Here is a 26,704-nt window from a genome sequence, read left to right as displayed (position 1 = left end):
CTGTATACACACAGAAAACTCATCAACAATGCATCGACAATTATTATCTTTGCATAACTGATACATAGAAAGTAAATGTTGAGATAATTGTGGGACATATAACACTTTGTTAAGCTGAAGCATATTAGAATGAGTGGGAAGACAAGACTGTCCAATGTGAGATATGAATAAACCTTCACCATTAGCTCCAGTAACATATTCATTGGATGGATATGGAGTAGCAGCTTGCAGGTTCGAAATATCAGAGGTCATATGATTGGTAGCCCCCGAGTCAAGCAACCAGAATTCTTGCTGTGGAACAGAAGGTAATGGGGTAGTCCTAGCAGCAAAAGCCACTGGAGATGATGCTTGGTGAGCCACAGAAGGATTAGAAATATAGTGTGGAGGCAGATGCTGAACTGGTAAACCAGGAGCCTGAAACTGTGACGAGTACACAGGAGGCTGAGACACAGATATGGATGCATTAGAATTGCCCCTATCAAAGCATGTTGCTGCAGTGTGACCAACTCGATTACAGATTTGACAACCACGTTGAAAGCAATGAAGGGCAGAGTGACCCTTTTTATCACAAATCTGACAGAGAAGCATAGGATTATAAGGTGGCACAGATGACATTGGAGTGTTGAAGTTCTGAAAAGGAGGCTGAGACTGAGACTGAGGCCCTTGAAATCCAGAATGAAACTTCTTTCCCTTGCCTTTATTCTTGAAATTATTCCCCCTGAAATTGTTGTATGTACCAGAACCTGTTTGAGAGACAAAGGCATATGGTCCTGAAAAAGGTAACTGCTGAAACTGTGAGTACTGAGGTGGTTGACTCAGTTGTGGAGGAGAAAACATTTGAGCAAAATGAGACATCTGAACGCCGGGCACCATTTGAGGATCTGGAGGAAACTGCTGAACTCGTTGGACCATTTGAGGACCTGGAGGAAACTGACCTGAGGAGGAACTATTAGGAAAGTTATCAGAAGAAGATGTTACACCAGATGAACCTTCTACTTCATACATAGAACCGGAACCATGAGCATACATGGCAGTCATCAGTGGCTGTTTAAAACCTTCCTCAAGTGTTGCTTCTTCAGCCTTTAACTGAGATCGGAGCTCTCGCAAAGAGACTAGATTTTCTCGTCCTCTAATAACAGCCTTAATAGTATTATATTCAGTTGGTAAACCTCGAAGAGCAACAATCACAATGCCTTCATCAGAAATGACTACACCCACAGCAGCTAGCTGATCCCTGCAATCTTTGATCCTTTGAAGATAAAGATCAACAGATTCTGCCCCTTTATTAATGTTCTGCAAATCAATTTTCATCTGCACAATGTTGGTTCTAGTCCTACTAGAGAACCTCTCCTTCAAATTTTCCCACATCTCCTTGGAACTTTGACACCCAATCACACAAGATAACGCAGCAGTAGACAAGGTTGCAGTGATCAGGGTCATTAATGTTTTGTCATGAATTTTCCAGACTTTGAACGCATCAGTGACAGAAGAAGTATCCACCACATTGCCATCAACAGTTTCAATGATATTGTGTTTGGCAGGACAAGGTATAGAATTATCAAGAAAGCCCATAATACCATTGCCCTCTAAAAGTAACTCAATTTGGAAGTTCCAGGTAACATAGTTAGCATCATCTAATTTTACTGTCACCGTATTACCAACACTAGGTATCAATGAAGATATAGGCGATTGAGTGAGCGCTAATTGAGCAGCAGTCACCATCTCGAAGAAATCAACAAAGCTTAACAAGCAACAACCAGCAACAATCCACAAGCAAACAACAGACACACCAACAATCGGCGCAAGAAATCAACAATCGACAGGTATCAACGACTGAGCAACACGGCAAATCACGGCCAGATCTACGAAAAAATACGAACACGAAGAAGCAATAGAGCATAGAACGAGACAAATACCGGCAATCACCACGACGAGCGGCCACGGTACTCAGAAATCCCCAAAAAAAAAAACTAGGGTTTGAGGAACCAACGAGCGGCAACCAGAGAACTCCGACGACGACACCGATCTACAACTAGAGAACTCCGACGACGATCAAACAACAGAACTCCACCGATCACCAAAGGAAAGCGGAAGCACCGGTCACCAAGATCGTCAGACGACGGCGTTAGCCATTGTCGGCTCTGATACCATGATAACAAACCTAATATATGTGATACAGAGAAAACAATGGAAAGGAAAAGTATCGAAGAGAGAGAACAAACTTAGAGAGAGAAAGAGGAGAGAAATTTTCTGTTTTTCATTACTTTCCAACTGTAACCCACATGACTTATAAATACATCACACATATAACTAACTCTAAAGTCCTCCAATACAATTGTTACACGTGTATATACTCTAACACTACACTGCTATCCGAGCGTGTTCAACCCTCAAAATGTCTGAAGAAAATCCGCTGATATCCGAAGTTGAAAGCTCACAGGTGCCTTCCTCCTTGAACGTGCATGAGGTGGACGTCAACCCAAATCAAAGATTAAGCTCAGTCGTGTTGAATGAGTTTAATTACTTGCCTTGGTCGAGAGCTGTGTCTTTGGCGCTAGGTGGAAGGTCCAAGCTGGGGTTCATAAATGGAAACATCAAAATACCTGATGCTTCCTCACCAAACTATGAATCCTGGCTTAGCAAGGATCAGCTGGTTATGTCATGGCTTTTGAATTCCATGGATCGTAAATTAGCTGAAATATTCAGCTATTCAGAATCCTCGTACCAGCTATGGGAAGCGGTCAAGGAAATGTATGGCAGCCAAAACAATGTTGCACGGGTCTTCCAATTAAAGAAGGACATCTCCGATCTGCAGCAAGATGGAAAACCGTTTGTGCAACTCCTAGGAAGCATGAAAAACATGCGGAATGAGTTGGAAATCTATCGCCCTCATACAACCGACACAGCACTGCTACGAAAGAGAGCAGAAGAAGACAAGATATTTCAACTCTTGTCCAGTCTTGATTCAACGTATGAAGACCTTCGATGTCACATACTCATGAACATTGAGCTTCCTTCTTTCACCAGTGTGTGTGCGACGATTCAACGGGAAGAAGTAAGAAGGAAAGTCATGAACATAGGTACAACGACCAGTGTACCTGAGGCTAGGGCATATATAACCAACGAAAAAAGGTACAAAGGAAAACATCCGAACTTGAAGTGTCAACACTGCAATAATATAGGTCACGTCAAAGACACATGCTGGATTTTACACCCAGAGTTAAAGCCTGAGTTCATGAAGGACAACAAGGGTGTGCAAAGGATGAACCGTGCTCCACATCGAGCGAATCATGCGTCTACCTCCACCTCCAATGGGCCAGATCCACTCAAGAACTTCACAGCGAATCCAGCTGAACTCATGAACGAGTTTATGTCATATCTTCAAAGCAAGAAAGGAGTTGCTAGAAGTGATCGTGCTGATAGCATAGAAGAAGGGAACTCGACGGCATTGCTCGGCAAGTTTGCAGGGTTCTTGGCAGACACGAAATCCGTACCCCAAGAGGACATGCAAGGTATCATGAAAGCCTTTAAAACTGCTCTTAAAATAAATATGTTGCATGATTTTTGGGTTGTAGATTCGGGTGCCACAGATCATATGACCAACCATGTGTCTAAGTCTCAAAAATTTGAAAAATTTGCAAACCCTTCTCAAGTTTCAATTGCAAATGGTGAGAATGTAAAGGTCTTAGGGAAGGAAAAAATAAAATTAATGTCAGACAAAATTGAATCAATGGCTTTATATGTTCCTTCCTTCCCATTTCAACTTCTATCTGTGGGAAATATCACAAATACCTTGAATTGCTTAGCCATTTTTTCTCCTCACAATGTTATTTTTCAGGATTGTGCCACAAGAAAACGATTGGTGAAGGGTTTTATTTAGATGGTCTCTATTACATATCAAAGAGCAATCCGAGAGGGTTTCAAGCCAAGCTCAACCACATTCAAGATAATCAATTGTGGCATCAACGTTTAGCTCATCCTTCTTCACCCATTTTGTCAACTCTATTTCCAAACTTAGGAAAGGATGATATTTCATGTGAAACATGCCACTTGTCTAAATCCACTCGACTACCTTTTAACTCTTCCTTGTCTAGAACTAGTAAGTGTTTTGAACTAGTTCATTCAGATGTATGGGGACCAACTAGTGAATCATTTGATGGCTATAAGTATTTTGTGATTTTTGTGGATGACTTCTCTCGAGTCACATGGTTATATCTCTTAAAGTCTAAGAATGAAGTTATGGAAGTTTTTAAGGATTTTCATAACCTTGTTAAAAACCATTTCTCCTCTCAAATTCAAACCTTAAGGTCTGACAATGGCACCGAATATATGTCCCATATCATGAAACAATATTTGAGCACTCATGGCATCATGCATCAAACAAGTTGTGTTGGAACACCTCAACAAAATGGTGTATCCGAACGTAAAAACCGTGATCTACTTGAAAAAACAAGAGCACTAATGCTACAAATGAATGTACCAAAGAGATTTTGGTCTCAAGGTGTTATGGCAGCTGCATATATCATCAATAGATTACCCAGCCGAGTCTTGGAATTCAAGTCTCCACTCGAGGTCATGAAAGGAAGGAAAATTGACCTCTCACATCTTAGAGTGTTTGGCTGCATCTGTTTTGTGCATATTCAATCTTTTCACCGAGATAAATTAGATCCTAGAGCTGCTAAATGTATTTTTCTTGGTTATTCCTCTACACAAAAGGGATATAAGTGTTATAATCCCCAATTAAGGAGATTGATTGTATCCAAAGATGTGCGATTTCATGAAACTAACCCTTTTTTCAGCAAGTCAAATGAAATCACAGCCCAAGGGGATGGCATCTTGGATGTGTTCCCACTACCAAGAATTGAACTGGATGAACCACATCAACACGAGCTCAGTTATGTCAACGTTGATGATTCTCCCAATGAAGATAGCAATGAAGGGTCTCACTCTGAGGATACACTGCATGACAATTGTGACAATGAAGATGATGCGAACGAGTGTGAAACAACGCTTCCAGCTCCTCGACGCAATCCAATGCGAGTTAAAAAAACTCCCACAAGACTTTAGGATTTTGTTATGTACAAACCCACACATCCCATCTCCAATTGTGTGTCATACAAAAGAGTGACACCGAATCATGCTGCATTCCTAAGCACTATATCCAGTTACCAGGAGCCTCAGAATTTCCACGAGGCCAACAGCCAAGAGGTGTGGAAAGAGGCAATGCAAGAAGAACTTAAAGCTCTAGATCAACACAATACCTGGAGCATCACCAAACTTCCAACAGGCAAGAAAGCAGTAGGTTGCAAATGGATTTATAAACTCAAATTCAAGTCAGATGGTTCAATTGAAAGACATAAAGCAAGACTGGTGGCTCGGGGATTCACTCAAACATTTGAGGTGGATTACAAAGAAACGTTTGCACCTGTGGCCAAAATGAACACAGTAAGAGTGTTATTGTCTGTAGCTGTAAACAAAGGATGGTCCATGTACCAAATGGACGTGAAGAACGCATTCTTGCACGGTGATCTCAAAGAAGAAGTCTATATGAAATTGCCACCAGGGCATCCACAAAGCAATGAACCGAATGTGGTGTGCAGATTGCACAAAGCCATTTATGGCCTAAAGCAGTCCCCACGAGCTTGGTATGCCAAACTGAGCTCAGTTCTCACTAGTGTTGGTTTCAAAAGCAGCAACGCCGATTCCTCACTATTTGTTCGCACAGGAGCTGTGGGCACATTAGTTGTGCTTATTTATGTTGATGATCTGATAATTACGGGTGATAATACTGACGAGATCTCCACTCTCAAACAGTCTCTCAGACAAAGATTTGCAATTAAAGACCTTGGGATATTGAAGTACTTTCTTGGTATAGAAGTGGCAACCTCACACAAGGGACTGTTTCTTAACCAAAGAAAGTATGTCTTGGATTTGCTCAATGATGCTAACATGAGCGATGCTAAACCAGCCACCACTCCTCTTGACAATAAGCAAAAACCTAGCTTGAAGGGCACGCCACTCACGGATATCACCCATTATCAGCGATTGGTTGGAAAATTGATCTACCTCACAATCACTAGACCCGACATCACCTATTCTGTAAGTCTTGTGAGCCAATTCATGCACTCCCCGACTCTTGAACATTTGACTCTTGTTAAACGGATCTTACGCTACTTAAAAGGTTCAGTGGGTCGTGGTATCATCATGCGGAAGAATGACAACACTCAAGTCGTAGGGTATTGTGATGCTGATTGGGTAGGCAACGCAATCGATCGTAAGTCCACCTCCGGCTATTGTACATTTGTCGGTGGAAACTTGGTCACCTGGAAAAGTAAAAAGCAAACTGTTATTGCCAGATCCAGTGCCAAAGCTGAGTACTGTGCAATGGCTTCCACTGCGTGTGAGTTGATCTGGCTCAAGGGTCTTCTGTGTGATTTAGGATTTCCTGCAACTCTTCATATGTCCTTATTCTGTGACAATCAGGCAGCCATGCATATAGCATCTAATCTCGTGTTTCACGAGAGAACGAAACACATTGAGGTTGACTGTCATTTCGTTCGGGCACAGGTGCAGTCGCAGGTAATTCAGACACGGTATACACGAAGCTTCGACCAGTTGGCTGACATTTTCACTAAGCCCTTGGCTTCTCATCGGTTTCAATGGCTTCTGTTCAAGCTTGGATCCATAAACCTTCTGGATCCAGCTTGAGGGGGAGTATTGGAAGTCGCTTTCTTCCTTACTTCAAGGGAATGTTATTTATTTTTCCTAAGCCAGACAACTTCCGTAATACAAGGGTGCTTTCCGTAATACAAGGGTGCTTTCTTCCTTAATTCAAGGGTGTCAACTCCCTTAATCAACTCCCTTAATTCAAGGGGCTGTTATTTTATTTTTTCCTAAGCCACCTGTTGTGGCGTAAAGCAAGAGGAGCAAGAGGTTAATCCTCTTATATATTGTTGTACAATTGTAAAAGAATATATGAGTGAAATACAATTCAATCCTTGAAAATCAAAAACATATATATCATTTACTAAGCTCTTTTTGTTAACCTCACAAAGATTCCATACCTTTTCCAGTTGGATTAAGAAGCTTCCAACCAAATCATATGATTCCTACCTTTTTCAAGCAAAGTATCGATGGAAGATTTTAAGCTTAGGATATTCACATTTATTCTAGGGTATTTTATATGGATTTTGTAGTGTTTTTTAAAGCTCTGTTTAGTATTGTATTTTTCTTTTTATTATCAAAAGTTGTTTTACTTTAAGGTTAAGCAATCAAACATTATTGATAAAAATTAAATTATTTTGCATTTTAAAAGCAATAGCCTCTTGATAGTAACTTTTATAAGTAGCAAATAGGTTGCATTTAGAAATTGCTTTCATAAAAAACTGAGTTGAACATTTAATGAATATTTTCAATTCTTGTAGCACCCTCATTAGTTTTTGAAAAATGACATTATTTATCCTTCTACAGATTGTTTTATCCTTTGTAGAATAAAGTGACCACCACCACCTACAACGAAAAACACAATCATTACATCACCAACACCATTACCAGCATCATTGTTTTCACCAACACCAACACCTATATTGTTACCACCACAACCATAATCATCGCCACAACCACCACTGTTACCACCATTGTTGCCGCATCCACCGCCGCCCCTACCACCATTGTTACTTCTGCACCCCAACCGCCACACAACATTATTGGCAGTACTAACATACCATCACCCTCACGACTCGTTGCTAGTCATTCCCCACCCCAACACCCCACTCCCGCAACCACCCACCCCCCCCCCCCCCCCGGGGGGCCGGGAACTTTAACCATTATATACAATTATATCACTTATACATTAAAATTCATCAAATGCTTTACACTATTTTTCATACTCATAACACTTTAGAAATATAATTTATTAAACGATCATCTATTAGTAAGAAACTCAACAAAATTTCACAAACTTTTAATTATATACTTTTGTAGAATACTATGGAATTAGATCTCTACAATTAATTAAGCCAGGCCCCTTATTTAAAGTAATGGACAGAAACACTTCTAAAACAAGAAATATCTACAATTGGCCTAAAATAAATCATTACTAGTTCAATGCACTAGTAGAAAAAAAAAATAAAAGTACTTTCGCGACAAAACTTTAGACGACAAATAAATTTTTTTCGCTCAAGTAATTTTTGCGACTGACAAAAATTATGTTTTGTCGTGCAAAATGTCTATGTCCAAAAAGAACCAAAACCTTTGCGTGATGAGAAAATTCATAGTGCGAGATTTGAAAAAAAAAAAATCGCATTAAAACGAGGCAAAGAACTTTATTGCGCGGCGAATAATTTCATCGCATCGGAAATGGTGGGCGATGAAGGTCTTTCAAACTTCGTCACTCGAAACCCCAAAAAGCTAGATGGAACAATAATTGCAGAAATTTTGCAAGCGAAGAAGATGGGCTTGGGGAGACGAAGGATTTCAACGCGCAAAGGTGCACAGATTCCAGAATAAATTCCAAAACCTTCCTAAATTCCAATAACTAGCTTCATCCAACTCCAAGTTTTGGATAGGCTTTGTTCCTTCTTTAATCTGTGTCTTCTGCAATCGATCCCACCAAAAAGCGAGATTTCCCTTTAATTAAACGGTAAGTAGCTATCTTGACCATTTTCTCTTCCGGTATTATTATTTCATCGAAGAATTGCTCCACAACTACGACCCAATCGAGAAAATCTTCTATGCATTCACTTCCCTAAAAACGAAGAATCTTTCCAACATTAATTTGACGAGATAGGCCTTGAGAAATTCCCACTACGCTTCCTTTATTAGTAAAAATTGGTTTGCTTATAAGGTCAATTAAATCATCATCTTTTGTAGCCTTTGCATAAAAATCTATTGACGTTCCAAACAACTAGCATCGTTTATATAATATTTTTATCTCTCATTGTCGTTTTCCATGAAGCGAGGCAAATCCTTGCTCTAAATGACAACCATGCTATGGTACCACTTGACGTAGCGGAAACAGAGATAAAAGGATTGACAAGCGTTATAAATTGACATTCATCAATATTTTCGGCTCCACCACAAAATGGAGTAACTCCTGACTTTGATTGATAATAATATAACATCTACTTGTACAACTCTAAACTGAACCTTTATGTAGGTGTTTGGACCCGATTTTACACTATCGGCCCGAGTAATCGAGGCCGTTGGATGAGCAGAATTTTAAACCGTTGAATGACAAAGTGGTTGAAATGATTTTCAATTATTATTGAGAAATAATGCTGTGATTTTAATCATGATATTATCTCGTAGTAATATGTTAAAATATTTAAACCTAATTTTTGTCAAATCCCAGCTAATTTGACCACATGGAATATTGGGATATGCACGACATCAATTAGATGAGTGCAGGTATGGTTAGATCATGCAGAAGCCTAGATAGGCTTGGCTTTTGGTGGAGATATGACAAGCCTAGGATTTGATGGTGATGGTGTTATGATGAGGTATGAAGCCTAGATAGGCTAGACTTTTGATGATGAGGTTTGAAAAGTCACGATGCATGGATGGGATGAAATTATGAGATGGTGATAATTAGAAATGAATTTAATATTCATTTAGATAAAGCCTAGGAACATAGGTTTTCTGGAAGGCTAGGTTTTTAATGCATGTTTCTCGGGTTGGTGCTGTGAAGATGGATGGAGGAAAACAAGTGGTGAAGCCACGTCACCAAAGATCAAATGTAATCCTTTAAAGATCAAGTCACGTCAGATACATGGGAATTTGAAATAGGACTCTACCTGAGGATCAGGCCGTGCCAAGCAAGTACATTAGTCCTATAAATACAGATGCAATGGCAACAGAATAAGGACCCCCAATTCTACACACAACTGCCCTACGCAAACCTCTCAAACACTTTGAGATTTTTTATTTTCTTTTTCCGCCAACACACCTTCAGTTTGGATAAACAGCACTGTGAAGGCAACCGGCGAACATCTTCAGTTTGGATAAACAGCACTGTTGTCGTAGAATCAGCCATTCCTGAAAGCTGAATTTGATATTGAACTTCGCAGAACTAGCAGCCTTGTCTTCAGGCTTTAGAACCCGAAGGCCGAGATGTGTTCCTTCCTCGGCCGCAGTTGCAAGATAAAGAAGTCAGCAACGCGCTCAACGCAATATCAACAAGTTTTACTCCTCGGTCGATGAGTTGGCACGCCACGCATTCAACCGAATGACGTAGTCAGCTTATTAGTTACTCGGCATGCGCGCCACGTAGGCTTTGTGATTTTTAGAGTCAACAATAGGCATCAAACCTTAATCCTACTTCGACTTGGAAATTGAATTTATAAAGGAAACGTAAAAGAAAATCCTAATTAACTAGGCAAGGTAACCAAATTCTTATGGGACACGGAAAGATGAAATTTCCCAAAACCTATTGATGAGTTGATTTCGTATTATATATTTTACCCTATTTTTAGTATGCTTTGGTAATTATTTCGGTGAAATTTTGATACATTGAATTATATTTTTAATGTAGGACATGCGACATTGAGTAAAAAGTGATCAAACAAACAAATTTTGGAATGATTCCAATTGGAGGATGTTCATGAGTCTCTCAACTTGTTCATGTCAAAGTTTCAGATTTTCTATCAAGCGGTTATTTTATGGCGATGAAATAAAGGAGCAGCGCGTAATGCTGTGAAAATGACGTCTTGGGCTTATTTGGCATCCAAGAAGGTGTCTGGGCCTTTTGGAAATATGTTCGAAACATCTTAAGGTTTTAAAAAGAGTCATCTTGGGTTTGTTTTGGAGCTGTTTTGAGTCCTGAAACGTGGGAATCTTTGTGGCTAGGCAGATTTCTGAAAGTTGGAATATGAATGTATTTCCTAGTTACCTTATTCTATTATGTTTCCTAGTTTCTTTTAAGTTATTTTGTTTCCTAGTTTTATTCTAAGACTTTTTCTAGGAAGGATTTTAACTGGTAGTATAAATAAGGCTATTTAGCCATTAGGTTCCAAACGCACACTTTGGAAAATTTGGCTTAGAGAGCTTTTGACGATTCAAGTTAACTTATAAGGTGTTTTCAATCATTTTCTTCTTAATAATATTTTGCTTTTTAATATACAGTTGTTCGTAAATAATTCCTTTTGCTAGGTGCGATGCCACGAGTCTTAGCATGAATATGTAGTTTTATTTAATTGCTTATGGTATTATGCATGCATATAATCACTGTGTTTAAACTGTCTTTATATCTTAATACTTCGCAACCATTAGGATGTTTAGATAAGTAATCGGATGCAATTTCTATTGGAATGTTACCCTAAAATTGAGGAATGCTTCTAGTGGTTAATAATTGTAAGTTCAGTTAAGGCGAATGCCACGTCTTAAGTGTTGAATGGTTTTTGAAAGGGTTTTCACAAAACGTAATGAGTCATGCATGTTTACTTAGGTGCGATGGCTTTTAGGCATAATTGTGGGAAAGAAAATGTACCTGCAGTATTTGTATATTATCATGTATCTACGACTTTCTTTGTTCTCATGGTCATTACGTGAAAGTTATCAATGAAATGATTTCTTCATGGTTTTTTCTTGTATCCAATTTAATGCAGTCTAATTTCATCCAATTTGTTTTTAATTTTTTTTTTTTGGTTTTTCATCGAAAATTATAACGGCAGAATGAAAATTTTCAGTCCAACATAGCACTCCTAAACCCTTTTTTCAATAAATTATATCTACATTAAGGGGTGGGGAAGCGAGTTAAACCTCAAATAGGTTAGCTATAAAAATTTGATTCAAATTCGTTTTCAACACAGAGTTTGGAGTGTGTTCAATGGCTATTTGTCCTGGGTGCTGCTTTTTGTCTAGGGTCACGAGATGGCTCGAGAGAAAGAGAGAAGGCATGTCATTGTTAGAGGCTTCCAACAAACAGTATTCGTGCTTGAATGTGTGTGAAAGTTGTGCGTAAATATGACTTCTTAACCAAATTATTGTGAACCGAGTGGGATGCAGGTTCATTTAGGTTTTTTTGTTTTTTTGGGTCTCGAGTGAACAAGGACTTAAAATTCCATGTAACTTCATGTATGCTTGCTTAAAAAAGTAAATGAAAGGAAGTAGAAACTAAAGCGAAAAACAAAATGTAATCATTTCAAAATGGAGTCAGATTACAAACATTTACAACAGTGAAATCTAAGAGAATGGGCCGAACTACATGACTTGAAATGTAAACTAACCAGAAATGTAAAGAAAGCAGTAAAACTCTAGTAAGATTCAAATCATGAATGACAAGATAATGCTAGAGGATCCACCGAGATAACTGCTATAGGATTAAACTTAGTACAAAACGTACACCTCTGAGATGGAATCGGGGTGGTTAGAATTGCACACATAAACTAAATCATTACCGGGTTGTAGAGTTGTAAAATTTTTAGATCTGAGAGATCGTAGGTAGTGTTTGCTTTAAGGGAAAGCTTTGAGATTGTAGCTAAAGAGCTAAGAGAGTTTTGCTAAAGAGCAATTGGTTTTGTGTTGAAGACCAGTTGGGTTGATTGAAGAATCACCCAAGGTTTTGTTGAATCGTAGAGATTGAATATGACGAAGGTCCTGAGTTTGAAGGCCTATGGCTCTATTTATAGGCAGTGGAGAATAGGCAACCTCAGTCATATCGTTGAGATGAAGTAGGGGTAGATCGATCATTTGGTGATTACAGTGATTGTCATTGTTGGTAGGTGGCCTTTCAGGTATGTCTTGTGGTGGTTCACACGATCATAGTAGTAAGATATTAGCATGTCAAATGATGTGTACCTAGGCATTTAAGGGGAAGAGGTATTCTTGGATTTGATCGTCCATGTGGCCCGAATCCTCGGACATGTTAAGATATGGAGTGAGGTGGTCGTCTGAGCTCTCAGATAGGATTTCAAAGTGGACTCCGGAGTCGGTGGACCCAAACAATTTTCTCGTATGTATTTTGCTCTTATTACTATTGTTATTAAAATATTTTTGGGGAAGATTGTATGTGCACTGTGTGATTCATTCTTATCCCAGTTGGTCACTGCTGCCACTTGGTCGCACACCAGCTATGCGTCTTGTCAAGAAGATCGAACATTGTGGTGGTGAGACAAGCGAATGAGGTTTGTCACGGCTCCGACTAGCATTGGAATTTGACTCCTTTCTGATATATTACAAACATGTCTACTTTTATATTTTTTGGTAAACTGCAAGGTATCAAACTCCTCGACTCAATCCCTTCTTCGGGAAACTTATGTGTAGAGCTGTCTAACTAAAATGGCATAGTGTGAACATTGACTGAAAATTTAGTACACATTGACGAAGTGTGAGCTAACAGTAATTGATGAGTTGATATTATACAAAATATTTTACCCTGTTCTCAGTTATAGTTTATTGGTTATTTTGTGAAAATTTTAATACTTTGTTATATATGTTTAACGAAGGATTTTCGACTTCCTCATACTTTGTTATATATGTTTAACGAATGATTTTCGACTTCCTCATGAGAAAAAAGTGATCAAATGATGGAATTTTTGAGTGATTCTAATTGGAGGACGTTCGTGAGTCGCTTAGCTGGATCGTGTCAAAATTTTAGATTTTTCCACCTAGCGGTTATTTTCTGGCACTGAAATAAAGGAGAAGCGCCCAGTGTTGTCAATGTGATGTTTTGGGCTTAATTGCGAATTTTGGAGCCCAAGATGGCCTATTTTGGATTCAGCCCCTTCTGGAGATGTATTCAGATTGTTCTAATCTTTAAAAAAGCTATCATGTCACTTAGTACTACGGTCTAATGGTACTCCTTTGCACTTATAAGTGAGAGGTCTTAGATTCGATTCTCACCAAAGGCGAATTTGAACCACGTTATTGGTAACCCATTGTGAGGCTTAGCTTACTCTCACCCCCCACCCCTTAGTGTAAATAATATTAATTGTTCAAAAGACCAAAAAACAAAAGAAGAAGAAGAAGAAAATAAAAAAAAAGAAAAAAAGCTGTCATGGGTTGGATTTGGAGGAGATTTAGGTCTAAAACGTGGCAGATTTCTCCACGTTTGACAAGGAGATTGTTTCCTAGTTTATCTTAATTTATTTTCTAGTTTTATTTTAAGACCTTTTCTTGGTAGGGTTTTATTTTGTAATAGTATAAATAAGGCTATTTAGACATTCGGATTTAGACAAGGAGACACACTACTTTGGATTGACGATTGAAGTTTATTTACAAGGTGTTTTCTTTCCATGTTCTTAATAATATTTTGTTTTATGATTGTTTATAATTAATTTATTTTGCCAGGGCGAGGTCACGAGCCTTAGCAAGAATATCTAGTTTATTTTCAATTTACTTATCATATTATGCATGCATGTTTTGAATTATTAATCTCTATGTTTAAACTATCTAAGTGTCGTAGTCATTCAAGACCATTAGGATATTTAAAAAAGTAATTTGATGCAATTTTGGTCAGAATATTCCCTGAAATTGACGCTAGATGCTGATGGTTAATAATTGTAATTTCACTTAGGATGAACACCACATCTTAAGGGTTGCATGGTTTTTCAAAGGGTTTTAACAAAACTTAATGAGTCTTTCATGTTCATATTTGATCCGAACACTCGGATGGGTTGCATGTTAGATATACGTTCTATGTTAGAGGTTCCAAGTAGGACATATATTAGGAAAGCTTAACCTTAAAAATATGCATGGGTAATTCATAAGTAATTAGAAGAACTATATAGAATTATTAAGGTGATGGCAGAACCCTAGTGTCTTTTTACATTGATTTTCTTTAAATTATTTTCTAGTTGATTTCTTTTTCTTTTTTTTTTATTAAATTCGTTTTTATTATTTTAAGTCACAAAATCAACATTTTCCAAAACTTGCTTTCAAGTAATTAATTAAGAATTAGTTTAAATTCAAATTATTCATTCGATCCCTGTGAAAATGACCTTGCTTGAGCTGTTCATACTACAACTACCTTGTACTCTTGCAAGTATTTTTAAATATTTAATCCCTATTTTTGCAGGTGATAAAAATCCTCATGTTTGATGAATACACATGTGTTATTGCTTTGGATGAGTTCACTCCTCTCTTCGCGATTTTTTTTTTCTTGTTCTCCAGACTTATTTATGCTCACAATGTTTGGAATCTTATTAACTCATAACACTAAAGGTCTATCCAGCAGCTCTTCAGACGCCGTGATGAAGAGTAACAAAATGGATGTCAATTGCAATCATTCCATTACAATGATTAACTTCCTAAGGTAAAAACCCTCGTTGTAAGTAACAGTTTTTCATGTTTTTTAAGAAAATTGAGGTTCTATCACAAAATTAATTGATAATATGGGGAGTAGCCCAGTTACTTATAAGTAAATGCAATACCCATTCTTTTTCCAATATAAGATTGATACTCTTAACACACCTTCTCATGTGGGATAAATTTTTAATCTTAGCATGTTGATAACACAAATGGGGTGATGTTGAGCATGTGTGACATTGGGCTTCACATGTAGGACATCATGCTCTAGTAGCATAGACAAAGGCAAAGCTGATGTTTCACCATAAAACTAATAGGCAATATGAGAAGTAGCCCTATTACTTATAAACACATACAATGTCATTTCTTTTCTCGATGTGTTTGATATTCTCAACAATTTTTTAATACAAACGGTATTCTATACTAATTAATATACACTAAGGGGTGAGAGTAGGATTTGAATCTGGAACGTAGTGAGTTATAGAGAAAAACCCTTGCCACTGAAGTAATCCACCACTTGCAACAGGTTTGCATATTAGATCACTTTTAAACCTGCTTCCGAAAATGGGTTTTTTAGACTCCTTGCAAAAGTTGGATACATGATGGAAAGTGAATGGAATTCCGACCAAGTTGGATACATTAGTTATAAAAATGCCCTTATTGCTGTCATATTGCAGAATTAATAGACGTCTCATATTCAATCGAAACAATTTGGACGTCATCAGAAAAGGGACCAAAATTGAACTAAGATTACAGTATATAGATTGTGATGACTAAAGAGAAATGTTTATGCGTATTGATGTCACCAATCTAAGTAAGTTTTATATAACCGTTCTTTATCATCCACTCAAGACTCCAGTAGTTATTGACGTTCTTAAGAGTCCAATAAGCCCACCCAAATGTTGCTCTCCCCCAAACTTCTAATTGAGCATTGGCAAATCTTTGGTAATCCGCCTTTGTTGCATCTTTAACATTCCACTCAGCCACCCATTCACCTACAAATAATCAACAAATGGTATTTAGGTCGATAGTAATGATTTCACACTCCCGATTTTTTTATGTAAATAAATCTGAACTTTTATGTGTCAGAAACAAAACGGGGAGTTGATCGCGTACCAACAAAAGTGAGAGGGCCGTTCGATGTGGTGACATAATTCAATTGCTGGGACCGATTGGTGTAGATGAAGTCTATGTTTTGTTGGACAGTCATGTTGTCGAAGGTGCTCACAAAGAGGTTATAGTAATGGACATCGATCACAGAACGCTTGAAGTCCTTGGCAAGGGGGAAAAGCTCCCTAGGCTCCATTGGTCCTAGCCTGTTTGACAACACCACGTATGCTGTGGAGGAGTGCTTTCGAACAGCAGCATAACCAGCCTTGTAGAACTTGGTCACGTTCTGTAGGGACGCTCCTGGTGACAAAGGTTCGTTGATGAGCTCAACTGCATATAGGTTTGGGCTCTTAGCATACCTACAATAGTACACCACCACCAAATTTAGGGATTTAAAATTTTAATGAATAGAACATAGAATTTTTGGGCACCTAACATACCTAAGCATGTGCCATCAAATTTGGATTTAACAATTAAGAAGAACCCTAGAATTAACAGGGTGATGTTTTGAGTAATTTCTGGCAAGATTTAAGTTGCTATACAAGTAGTTATATTTCTAGACTGTAAATCCGAGTTATACATTTAAGCAAGAATTAACTTGATTAGTGCTCACAGGACAACATATACCCCGATAATCCGGCAAGAGCAGCTTTTTCATGATACCTGGATGATACTTGGAGTACTGATTACTGATTGTACAGTAATCCGGCAAATCTATTACTGATTGTACAAAAAATGGTCATTAATTAAGGACACTACATGTAAAAAGTCATTCTCTTTCTGACGGCATGTTATTATTATTATATTGTACAAGCGTTGTAAATCGGACCATTATCATCATCCAACGATCATTTCTAAAAACATTTATTCAATTTGGAGAATGTTTTAGTAATCCTCATTATGTTATGAGCTATCAATTTTTTCGACACATATGGCTTGCTATACAGTTTCCATGTCGAATGATTTTTTCTTTAGGGATGATCTTTAGATGATGATAATGATAATTAATGATTCTGATTCTTTCGTCATATAGTCATATAGTCATATAAAGAGAAATGACTTCTTACATGTAAGGAGTCAAGTGTTACTCTTAATAATTAAGATTGTACAAATAATTTGATTCTACCACTTAATTTTCCAATTAAAGTAGGAGTAGCTTATGATGTCTCTATTTTTGGCTTCAAGTGTATATATTTATTTACCTGGAGGTTAAGAAATCAATGACATGAACAGTCTGTTGTATGTTCTCATCTGTTTGTCCCCATTCCTGAGAGCCATCTCTGGAAGAACTGTGTTCAAAACCATTTTGAGAGCCTGGTGCTGCATGGAGATCAATTATTACCTTTAATCCATATTTCCTGCCAAAATACAAACATATATGTATTATAAAAAGATTTCTTAAAAACAAAACCAATAAAGTCAGCTATAGTTTTGGTTTATGATTTTTCTCAAACTTTGGAAGTGGTTCATCATAGTGGTACTGGTCCAAAAAAATGTTATATATCAACATGTTTAAGTTGGATTTTGGGTTGGACTAAAAACTCCACCACTTCTTAGTTTTTGTTTTATTGCAATTGCCCTCGACTTATTCAGCTAAAAAGGCCTGGGACCACACATTTATTTTAACTCGTTTCTAAAAGTGAAAGTAGTGGAGGCAAATGTGTCAACGTATAAGATGCAGACTAATAAAAGTGAATACATACAGTGCCCACAGGAAGGCTTTGTCTAGTGCATGTAATGAACCTCCAACATATGGGTGTGGAGGAGTGGCATCACTTGCAATCCACCAACCAACTGGTATTCTCACAGCGTTTAACCCATTTGTTGATATGAAGTGGAAGTCATCCTCAACTATGAATGTATTCCAATGTTCCTGATGAATACCACATTTCAAGCAATGAATCTTGTCAGATATATGTGAATTATATCCATTAAACATGCACCACTAGTAAGGTCACATGTTTCTTGCCAAATTGTCTTTCCATTGCCAAACTGTGAATCTTGACCACTGATTATGTTAATTCTTGAAAATGTGACCGAGATTTACAGTTTGACAAAATAAATAGGTCTGGCAACAAAGGTTTTGCTAAAGTTTTGTGCTGTTAAAATCTCTTACCCACATAACTTGTGGAGCCATTTTTGGACCATAACCATTGGTTACTTGAAACTCTCCTTCCAATTTTCCAGAAAATGTTATCACAAAAACAGATGGATCATTGTTTCCCCATTCAGTACTCCTCGCATAATCAGCTGTCACCAGCACCTCTGATCTTGCCTGCAGCACACATACAGATTAACAATCAAACCATCATAATTTATCTCAACAATTAAGACAAGAATAGGAACATTAATCATCACCTGCAAGAAGAATCCATTCGGTGCTTTGATTCGAACCCGGCGCAAATCATCAGGTTTTCTTATGATTTCAAACGTCTCCGAACTACCCGGTATTTTCGAAACAGCTACCACCTGAGTTCCATTGCCATTGACATCAAGCCCCACAAAATCTTTGTTGAAGACCCTGAAATTAAACGTGGTTTCGTTGATCCTCCACAACTGCAACAAATTAAGAAGCACCATGTAAATGTTAATGAAAACAATTTACATTATTATATATCGAAAAATGCAAATCAAATTTACTTTAAATGTTTCCCAGCCTGAAGCTGACGTTCTGTTTGCAACTATGATGCTTCCTCCTCCCAACTCAGCCGCAAGATATTTCCCAGTTGTGACAGATTTAAACTGAAGTCCAGTTCCATCCTACAACAATTAAAATGAAAAATATGTAACTAAAGTTGAAAAGCTAAAATATATCATATGAAAGATAAGAATTAAATTACCAACATATCAATGAAGTAAATTAATTTACCAAGAAATCCTTGTTGGGAATGCCATCGAAAAGAGAAGGTTTAATCCAGCCTTCTGTAACCAGCCACCCTCCAAGATTAACTGCTTTCACTCGACCGGAATTCTGAGGCATTCTCCCAGAAGAAATGGACAGCATACAAAAAAGGAGCCCTATGCTTAGGAGCCATGCCCTGGAGTTGAAAGCCATTCGTTTATGCTTTGCTTTGTATTGTTGTTGCATCCATGCTGTCCGTATATAAAGAAAAGATTGGGGAGTCGGGATATGCAGAGGGAGCCAATGCCAAGAAACTTTGACCACTGTGTTGGAGTTAGAAAATTCTTTTTTTATATGATTGTTACAACTCAAGAATCTTAGGAAGTATTTGATGCATTTAATCTTGTAAAAGGTCCTATATTTTATATATTCCAATGCCGAATTTTGGATTGTCAACGGTATTGCAGAATTCAACGATATGCATTATATTTTACATAGTTATCAAACTAGACTTTATCCAACTTTTCACAATTTAGAAAGTCTTCTATATCGGTGCCTAAACACATATTTCTAGAAGGTCAGCGCCGGATAATTTCAGCTCGTATACAAGTTGTATGTAGGATTGGTGCTTCTATTAGATGCATTTACTGTAAACTTCTTCTAGTTTAGAGGAGTTTACGGTTATAGTTTCGAACATTTTGAGTTTAATTCTCATAGAACTATCATTAAAGATTGAATTCTAACACTTCAAGTACCTATGTGACCTTAAAAAAACTTTTAACCAATTTGTACCAATTCCTACGTTGTTATGTCATATATTTAATCGTTCGAAAACAATAGCATTACTTTTTACTGGAATACAAATAGTATTCTACACTAATTTTACATATTCTACATTAAAAGTAGGAAAGAGAGCTTGAACCTGAGACGAAATGACAATCCATCATATTTGCTTTTATTGAATAATTTATTGAACACATCCTTCCTATTGGAAATGCCCCGTACTTACCTTAAGTTAATGAATTACCTTAAAACACTCATCTAACCTACCCAAACTACCTCACATTCAGATCTTCTACAACAAAAACACAAATTTGTCAATTTTTTAAATATTAAAAAAAAACACACACACACACACACGAACTCATCTTAACTAAGAACAATTTTGGTTGATACCCGCTAAATAGAGGGTGAGAGTAGGTTCGAAAGCATGAAGGAAAATAATTTATGGGAGTAAAGTTATCTCACGTTGGAGAGACGGGTGGTGTATTTGACAAAACCGAATAATTTTAAGAAAGTTTTATGTTAAGCGCAAATTTTCTCATTAAAGAAGAGTCCAAGATACCATTTAGTATTACGGTTGAGTGTTATTCCTCTTCACTTATAAATGAGAGGACTTAGATTCGATTATTGTCATAGAAGAATTTGAACCACATTATTGCTAACTCATTATAAAACTAAACTCACCCTCTCCTCCTTAATAAAGATAATATCATTTGTTCAAACAAAATAAAAAAATAAAAAAAAAGAGCCAAAGATATAATAACTAACAATGTAAACATGTCAGACAAATGTGAGCAGTTGGGGAGGGTTATCGTAGAGAAGATGGAGAGGAGAAAGTGGTGAGAATTGTTAAACTTTTTAAATAAATGAATTTTGTAGCTTGACGTAAATATCCATGATAATCAAGGATACATAGGTACCATCCTATTGAACAAATCATGTTCAAGTAAGGTCTTAGATGATCTTCTCTGTAACTTTATTAGCTTCAAGTTATTAAGGGCAAATTTTAACAAACAAAAACCTGTGTGAGATTTTAGGAAAAAAAAAAAATTGACAAAGGCTTTCTCTTGAGTCTTGATTCATATTTCACAGTATATAGATACATACATATCATTTACTAAGCTCTTTTTGTTAACCTCACAAAGATTCCATACCTTTTCCAGTTGGATTAAGAAGCCTCCAACCAAATCATATGATTCCAACCTTTTTCAAGCAAAGCATCGATGGAAGATTTTAAGTTTAGGATATTCACATATATTCTAGGGTATTTTATATGGATTTTGTAGTGTTTTTTAAAGCTCTGTTTAGTATTGTATTTTTCTTTTTATTATCAAAAGTTGTTTTGCTTTTAGGTTAAGCAATCAAACATTATTGATAAAAACTAAATTATTTTGCTCATTTTAAAAGAAATAGCCTCTTGATAGTAACTTTTATAAGTAGCAAATAGGTTGCATTTAGAAACTGCTTTCATAAAAAACTGAGTTGAACATTAAATGAATATTTTTAATTCTTGTAGCACCCTCATTAGTTTTTGAAAAATGACATTATTTATCCTTCTACAGATTGTTTTATCCTTTGTAGAACAAAGTCACCACCACCACCTATAACTAAAAACACTAACATTACATCACCAACGCTATTACCAGCATAATTGTTTTCACCAACACCAACACCAATATTGTTACCACCATTTATTAAACGATCATCTATTAGTAAGAAACTCAACAAAATTTCACAAACTTTTAATTATATACTTTTGTAGAATACTATGGAATTAGATCTCTACAATTAATTAAGCCAGGCCCCTTATTTAAAGTAATGGACAGAAACACTTCTAAAACAAGAAAGATCTACATAAATCATTACTAGTTCAATGCACTAGTAGAAAAAAAAAATACACTTCTAAAACAACTGGCCTAAAATAAATCATTACTAGTTCAACGCACTAGTAGAAAAAAAAAAAATACTTTCGCGACAAAACTTTAGGTGACGAAGAACTTTTTTTCACTCAAGTAATTTTTGCGACTGAAAAAAATTATGTTTTGTCGTGCAAAATGTCTACGTCCAAAAAGAACCAAAACCTTTGCGTCACGGGAAAATTCATCGTCCGAGATTTGAAAAATAAAATCACATTAAAATGAGGCAAAGAACTTTATTGCGCGGCGAATAATTTCATCGCATCGGAAAAAGTGGGCGATGAAGGTCTTTCAGACTTCGTCACTCGAAACCCCGAAAAGCTAGATGGAACAATAATTGCAGAAATTTCGCAAGCGAAGAAGATGGGCTTGGGGAGACGAAGCATTTCAACACGCAAAGGTGCACAGATTCCAGAATAAATTCCAAAACCTTCCTAAATTCCAATAAGTAGCTTCATCCAACTCCAAGTTTTGGATAGGCTTTGTTCCTTCTTTAATCTGTGTCCTCTGCAATCGATCCCACCAAAAAGCGAGATTTCCCTTTAATTAAACGGTAAGTAGCTATCTTCTTGACCATTTTCTCTTCCGGTATTATTATTTCATCAAAGAATTGCTCCACAACTACGACCCAATCGAGAAAAATCTTCTATGCATTCACTTGCCTAAAAACGAAGAATCTTTCCAACATTAATTTGACGAGATAGGCCTTGAGAAATTCCACAATGCTTCCTTTATTAGTAAAAATTGGTTTGCTCATATGGTCAATTAAATCATCATTTTTTGTAGATTTTTCATTAAAATCTATTGATGTTCCAAACAACCAACATCGTTTATATAATATTTTTATCTCCCATATTAATTTGACGAGATAGACCTTGAGAAATTCCACAATGCTTCCTTTATTAGTAAAAATTGGTTTGCTCATAAGGTCAATTAAATCATCATCTTTCATAGACTTTTCATAAAAATCTATTGACATTCCAAACAACCAACATCGTTTATATAATATTTTTATCTCCCATTGTCGTTTGCCATGAAGCGAGGCAAATCCTTGCTCTCAATGACAACCATGCTATGGTACCACTTGACGTAGCGGAAACAGAGAAAAGGATTGACAAGCGTTATAAATTGACATTCATCAATATTTTCGGATCCACCACAAAATGGAGTAACTCCTGACTTTGATTGATAATAATATAACATCTACTTGTACAACTCTAAACTAAACCTTTATGTAGGCATCAAACCTTAGTCCTACTACGACTTGGAAATTGAATTTATAAAGGAAACGTAAAAGAAAATCCTAATTTATAAAGGTAACCAAATTCTGATGGGACACGGAAAGAAGAAATTTCCCAAAACCTATTAATGAGTCGATATCATATTAAATATTTTACCCTATTTTTAGTATGCTTTGGTAATTATTTCGGTGAAATTTTGATACATTGAATTATATTTTCAATGTAGGACATGCGACATCCTCTTGAGTAAAAAGTGATCAAGCAGACAAATTTTGGAATGATTCCAATTGGAGGATGTTCGTGAGTCTCTCAACTTGTTCGTGTCAAAGTTTCAGATTTTCTACCAAGCGGTTATTTTATGGCGATGAAATAAAGGAGCAGCGCGCAATGCTATAAAAATGACGTCTTGGGCTTATTTGGCATCCAAGAAGGTGTCTGGGCCTTTTGGAAATATGTTCGAAACATCTTAAGGTTTTAAAAAGAGTCATCTTGGGTCTGTTTTGGAGCTGTTTTGAGTCCTGAAACGTGGGAGTCTTTGTGGCTGGGCAGATTTCTCAAAGTTGGAATATGAATGTATTTCCTAGTTATCTTATTCTATTATGTTTCCTAGTTTCCTTTAAGTTATTTTGTTTCCTAGTTTTATTCTAAGACTTTTTCTAGGAAGGATTTTAACTGGTAGTATAAATAAGGCTATTTAGCCATTAGGTTCTAAATGCACAATTTGGAAAATTTAGCTTAGAGAGCTTTTGACGATTCAAGTTAACTTACAAGGTGTTTTCAATCATTTTCTTCTTAATATTATTTTTCTTTTTAATATACGGTTTTGCGTAAATAATTCCTTTTGCTAGGGCGATGCCACGAGTCTTAGCATGAATATGTAGTTTTTATTTAATTGCTTATGATATTATGCATGCGTCTAATCACTGTGTTTAAACTGTCTTTATATCTTAATACTTCGCAACTATTAGGATGTTTAGATAAGTAATCGGATGCAATTTCTATTGGAATGTTACCCTGAAATTAAGGAATGCTTCTTGTGGTTAATAATTGTAAGTTCACTTAGGGCGTTAAGGGTTGAATGGTTTTTGAAAGGGTTTTCACAAAGCGTAATGAGTCATGCATGTTTACATTTGATCTAAATACCACAAACAGATTGCATGTTTGATATAGATTCTAGCTTGAATGCCACAAGTAGAATATGCATTCAAAAAACATAACCTTCAAAGTGGAATATACGTTCTAGCGTAATGAGTCATGCATGTATAATTCATAAGTAATTAGTAAAACTACGTAGAATTGTTAAGGTGATGGCAGAATCCTAGTGCCTTTTTATCATTGTTTTCTAAAACCGGCTTCTTTCAAATTGGATTTCTTTAAAATTGTTTTCTTGTTGATTTTCTTTAATAGTTTTTATTAAATTCGTTTTTATTATTTTAAGTCACAAAATCAACCTTTTTCAAACTTTTTTTTTCAAATAATCAATTAAGATTTGATTTTTACATAAATTATTCATTCAATATATGTAGAGAACAACTGACACACCCCGACCGAAATCAAGGCGTGCTGGCCGTCACGTGAGGGAGACGTAGCCATGTGCACAGTGCAGAAACAATAATAATATAAGAAATGCGAATAAATAAAAACCAAACTAACTAGAGCACTAAATAAGATAAGGTGCAAGACGAAAATAAGTGTGAACTCATAACCAGGGCATAAGTAGCCTAGGTGCAGTCCAGTAGGACAAATACTAATTATACAACACCAAAGGTAATCCTACAATGGTGATAATCCGTCAGAGCAACCGTGGATTCCTCGCAAGCCACCAAAAAACACTCCTAACTAGAACCTAGAGGGGCACAAAACAGAAAGGGTGAGTGGGCAAAAACAAAGCTTTTCAAAATCATTTCATTTATCAAAGATTGTAACCCCTCGCTGTAAAACCTGTATAATTTCCCATAAAATAGAATACATATCTATACCACAACCATGCTCAAAATAGCAAAATTCACAAATATGCCATGTCGAATATCTCAGCATAAAAAAATATGTAAGTCAGGTGATATAAATCAATGCAAATGATATGTCAGCCAGAGTCACCTAACATGACCTGTACGGCTGAATCTAGAGCTCATCCATCTAGCTGGAGTCACCTAACGTGACATGTACGGCTCAAATCCACATCTCAACAAATATACCTACACACGAGTTGGAATCACCTAAAGTGGTCTGTACGACAGGACTGGGTGTAAATAAATACGATCAAGTGCTACGATCACGTGAAGACTGTGCAAATAATCGCGGGTCACCTACGAGTCAGAACCACCTATAGTGGTCTGTACAACAGGACTGTGCACCTAACTTGGATCCAAGATGAGCGTATGGTGCGGGAGGTGAACATCACGTGAAGGACTGTGCCCTAACTCTCGGCAGGAGCACTAACACCGGGGTGCAGATTTATGAGCTCTCAACACATCTCACATAATCATCAATTCACATAAACAATCTACAACTCACCTGGTACTTACTTGAGGATCCACTGCGTCAAATCACAATATGCACATATCATATAAACTCATAGTCTAAGCATAAATCAATAGGCATGGCATTTCAAACATAATTTCATTTAAATCAATTTTCTGGGAAAAATCTCAAGTATATAGGTATATACGGAAAACCAAAAGCCCACTCACTGGTATGTGGAAGGGTCATAGCCCCCAAGCCTCGATTGACTGCGCTCGTCTTAAGGATAGGTCTCACCTATATGCGAAACAACTATATAAACGTTAATTTAAAGCACATAAATGAAACTGGCTAATAACTCCTCATACATTGCTCAAATGGGGTGTTTGAATATACCAACGTGATCTACTCAACACCACAAACATCCCTATATTTTTAGAAAAAATTTCCAACCACCCACGTGCCCTCACACGCCGGCCAAGGCAAGGCCACACGTGCCTTGCACGCTGGACGGAATCCCTAATGACGTTAGGGAATATTCCGTTAAATAATAGAACATACCTTTAAATAATACCTGACACCGTTAAACGCAGTTAGGAATATTTCGTCAAAGTTGGCGGAATATTCTCCTTCTCCTTCCTTGGTTCGCCGGAGTCCGGCGCCGGTCGCTGCTACATCGCCGGTTTTTGGAAAATTTTCAAAGCTTGATAACTCACTCATTTCAACACCAAAATTCATGAAATTTTCACCAAAATGAAGCTCTCAACTAGGAGAACATGATCTTACCACTTTGGAGCTCGAAAACAAACAAAATCTCACCGGGAAATTTCGTGAAAATCGGCCAAACTTGAAGCTCAACAACCCAAGCGTCTGGACTTCCCAAAACCTTCCAAAACTCCTCTAACAACTTCACAAGGTTGCTTTAAGACTCTCTCATACCTTAAAACCCTGCGAAACACTCCCAATCAAGCTTGCACAACAGGACACCCTGTAAGAGCTCATAGGTTCTCACGTTCCCGAGGTCCTCACGCCAAACTAATGGTATAGCTCGATTCCTGAGCTTGCAAGGAACTTAGAAATAAAATCCACCCAGACGATCTGCAACTATT

The 26,704-nt window shown here is 37.0% G+C and overlaps 1 protein-coding gene across 1 annotated transcript; it reads right to left on the bottom strand.

The window, feature by feature from the left end:
- Nucleotides 1–15,839: 15,839 nt before the first annotated feature.
- LOC137718579 (putative glucan 1,3-beta-glucosidase A) lies at nt 15,840–19,584 on the bottom strand. Its single transcript, XM_068458127.2, has 8 exons — nt 19,223–19,584; nt 18,994–19,113; nt 18,712–18,909; nt 18,470–18,628; nt 18,057–18,226; nt 17,556–17,711; nt 16,360–16,712; nt 15,840–16,238 (listed from the first exon to the last, which is right to left on the bottom strand). The coding sequence occupies exons 1-8, from the start codon at nt 19,439–19,441 to the stop codon at nt 16,054–16,056; spliced, it is 1,560 nt and encodes a 519-aa protein (XP_068314228.2). The 5' UTR covers nt 19,442–19,584; the 3' UTR covers nt 15,840–16,053.
- Nucleotides 19,585–26,704: the final 7,120 nt, after the last annotated feature.

This window comes from Pyrus communis, chromosome 8, assembly GCF_041283825.1.
Source record: "Pyrus communis isolate YQ-2024b chromosome 8, ASM4128382v1, whole genome shotgun sequence".
NCBI classification, from domain to species: Eukaryota; Viridiplantae; Streptophyta; class Magnoliopsida; order Rosales; family Rosaceae; genus Pyrus; species Pyrus communis.
Note: the sequence above shows the minus strand (reverse complement) of the source record. Positions and strands in the feature narration are given on the sequence as shown.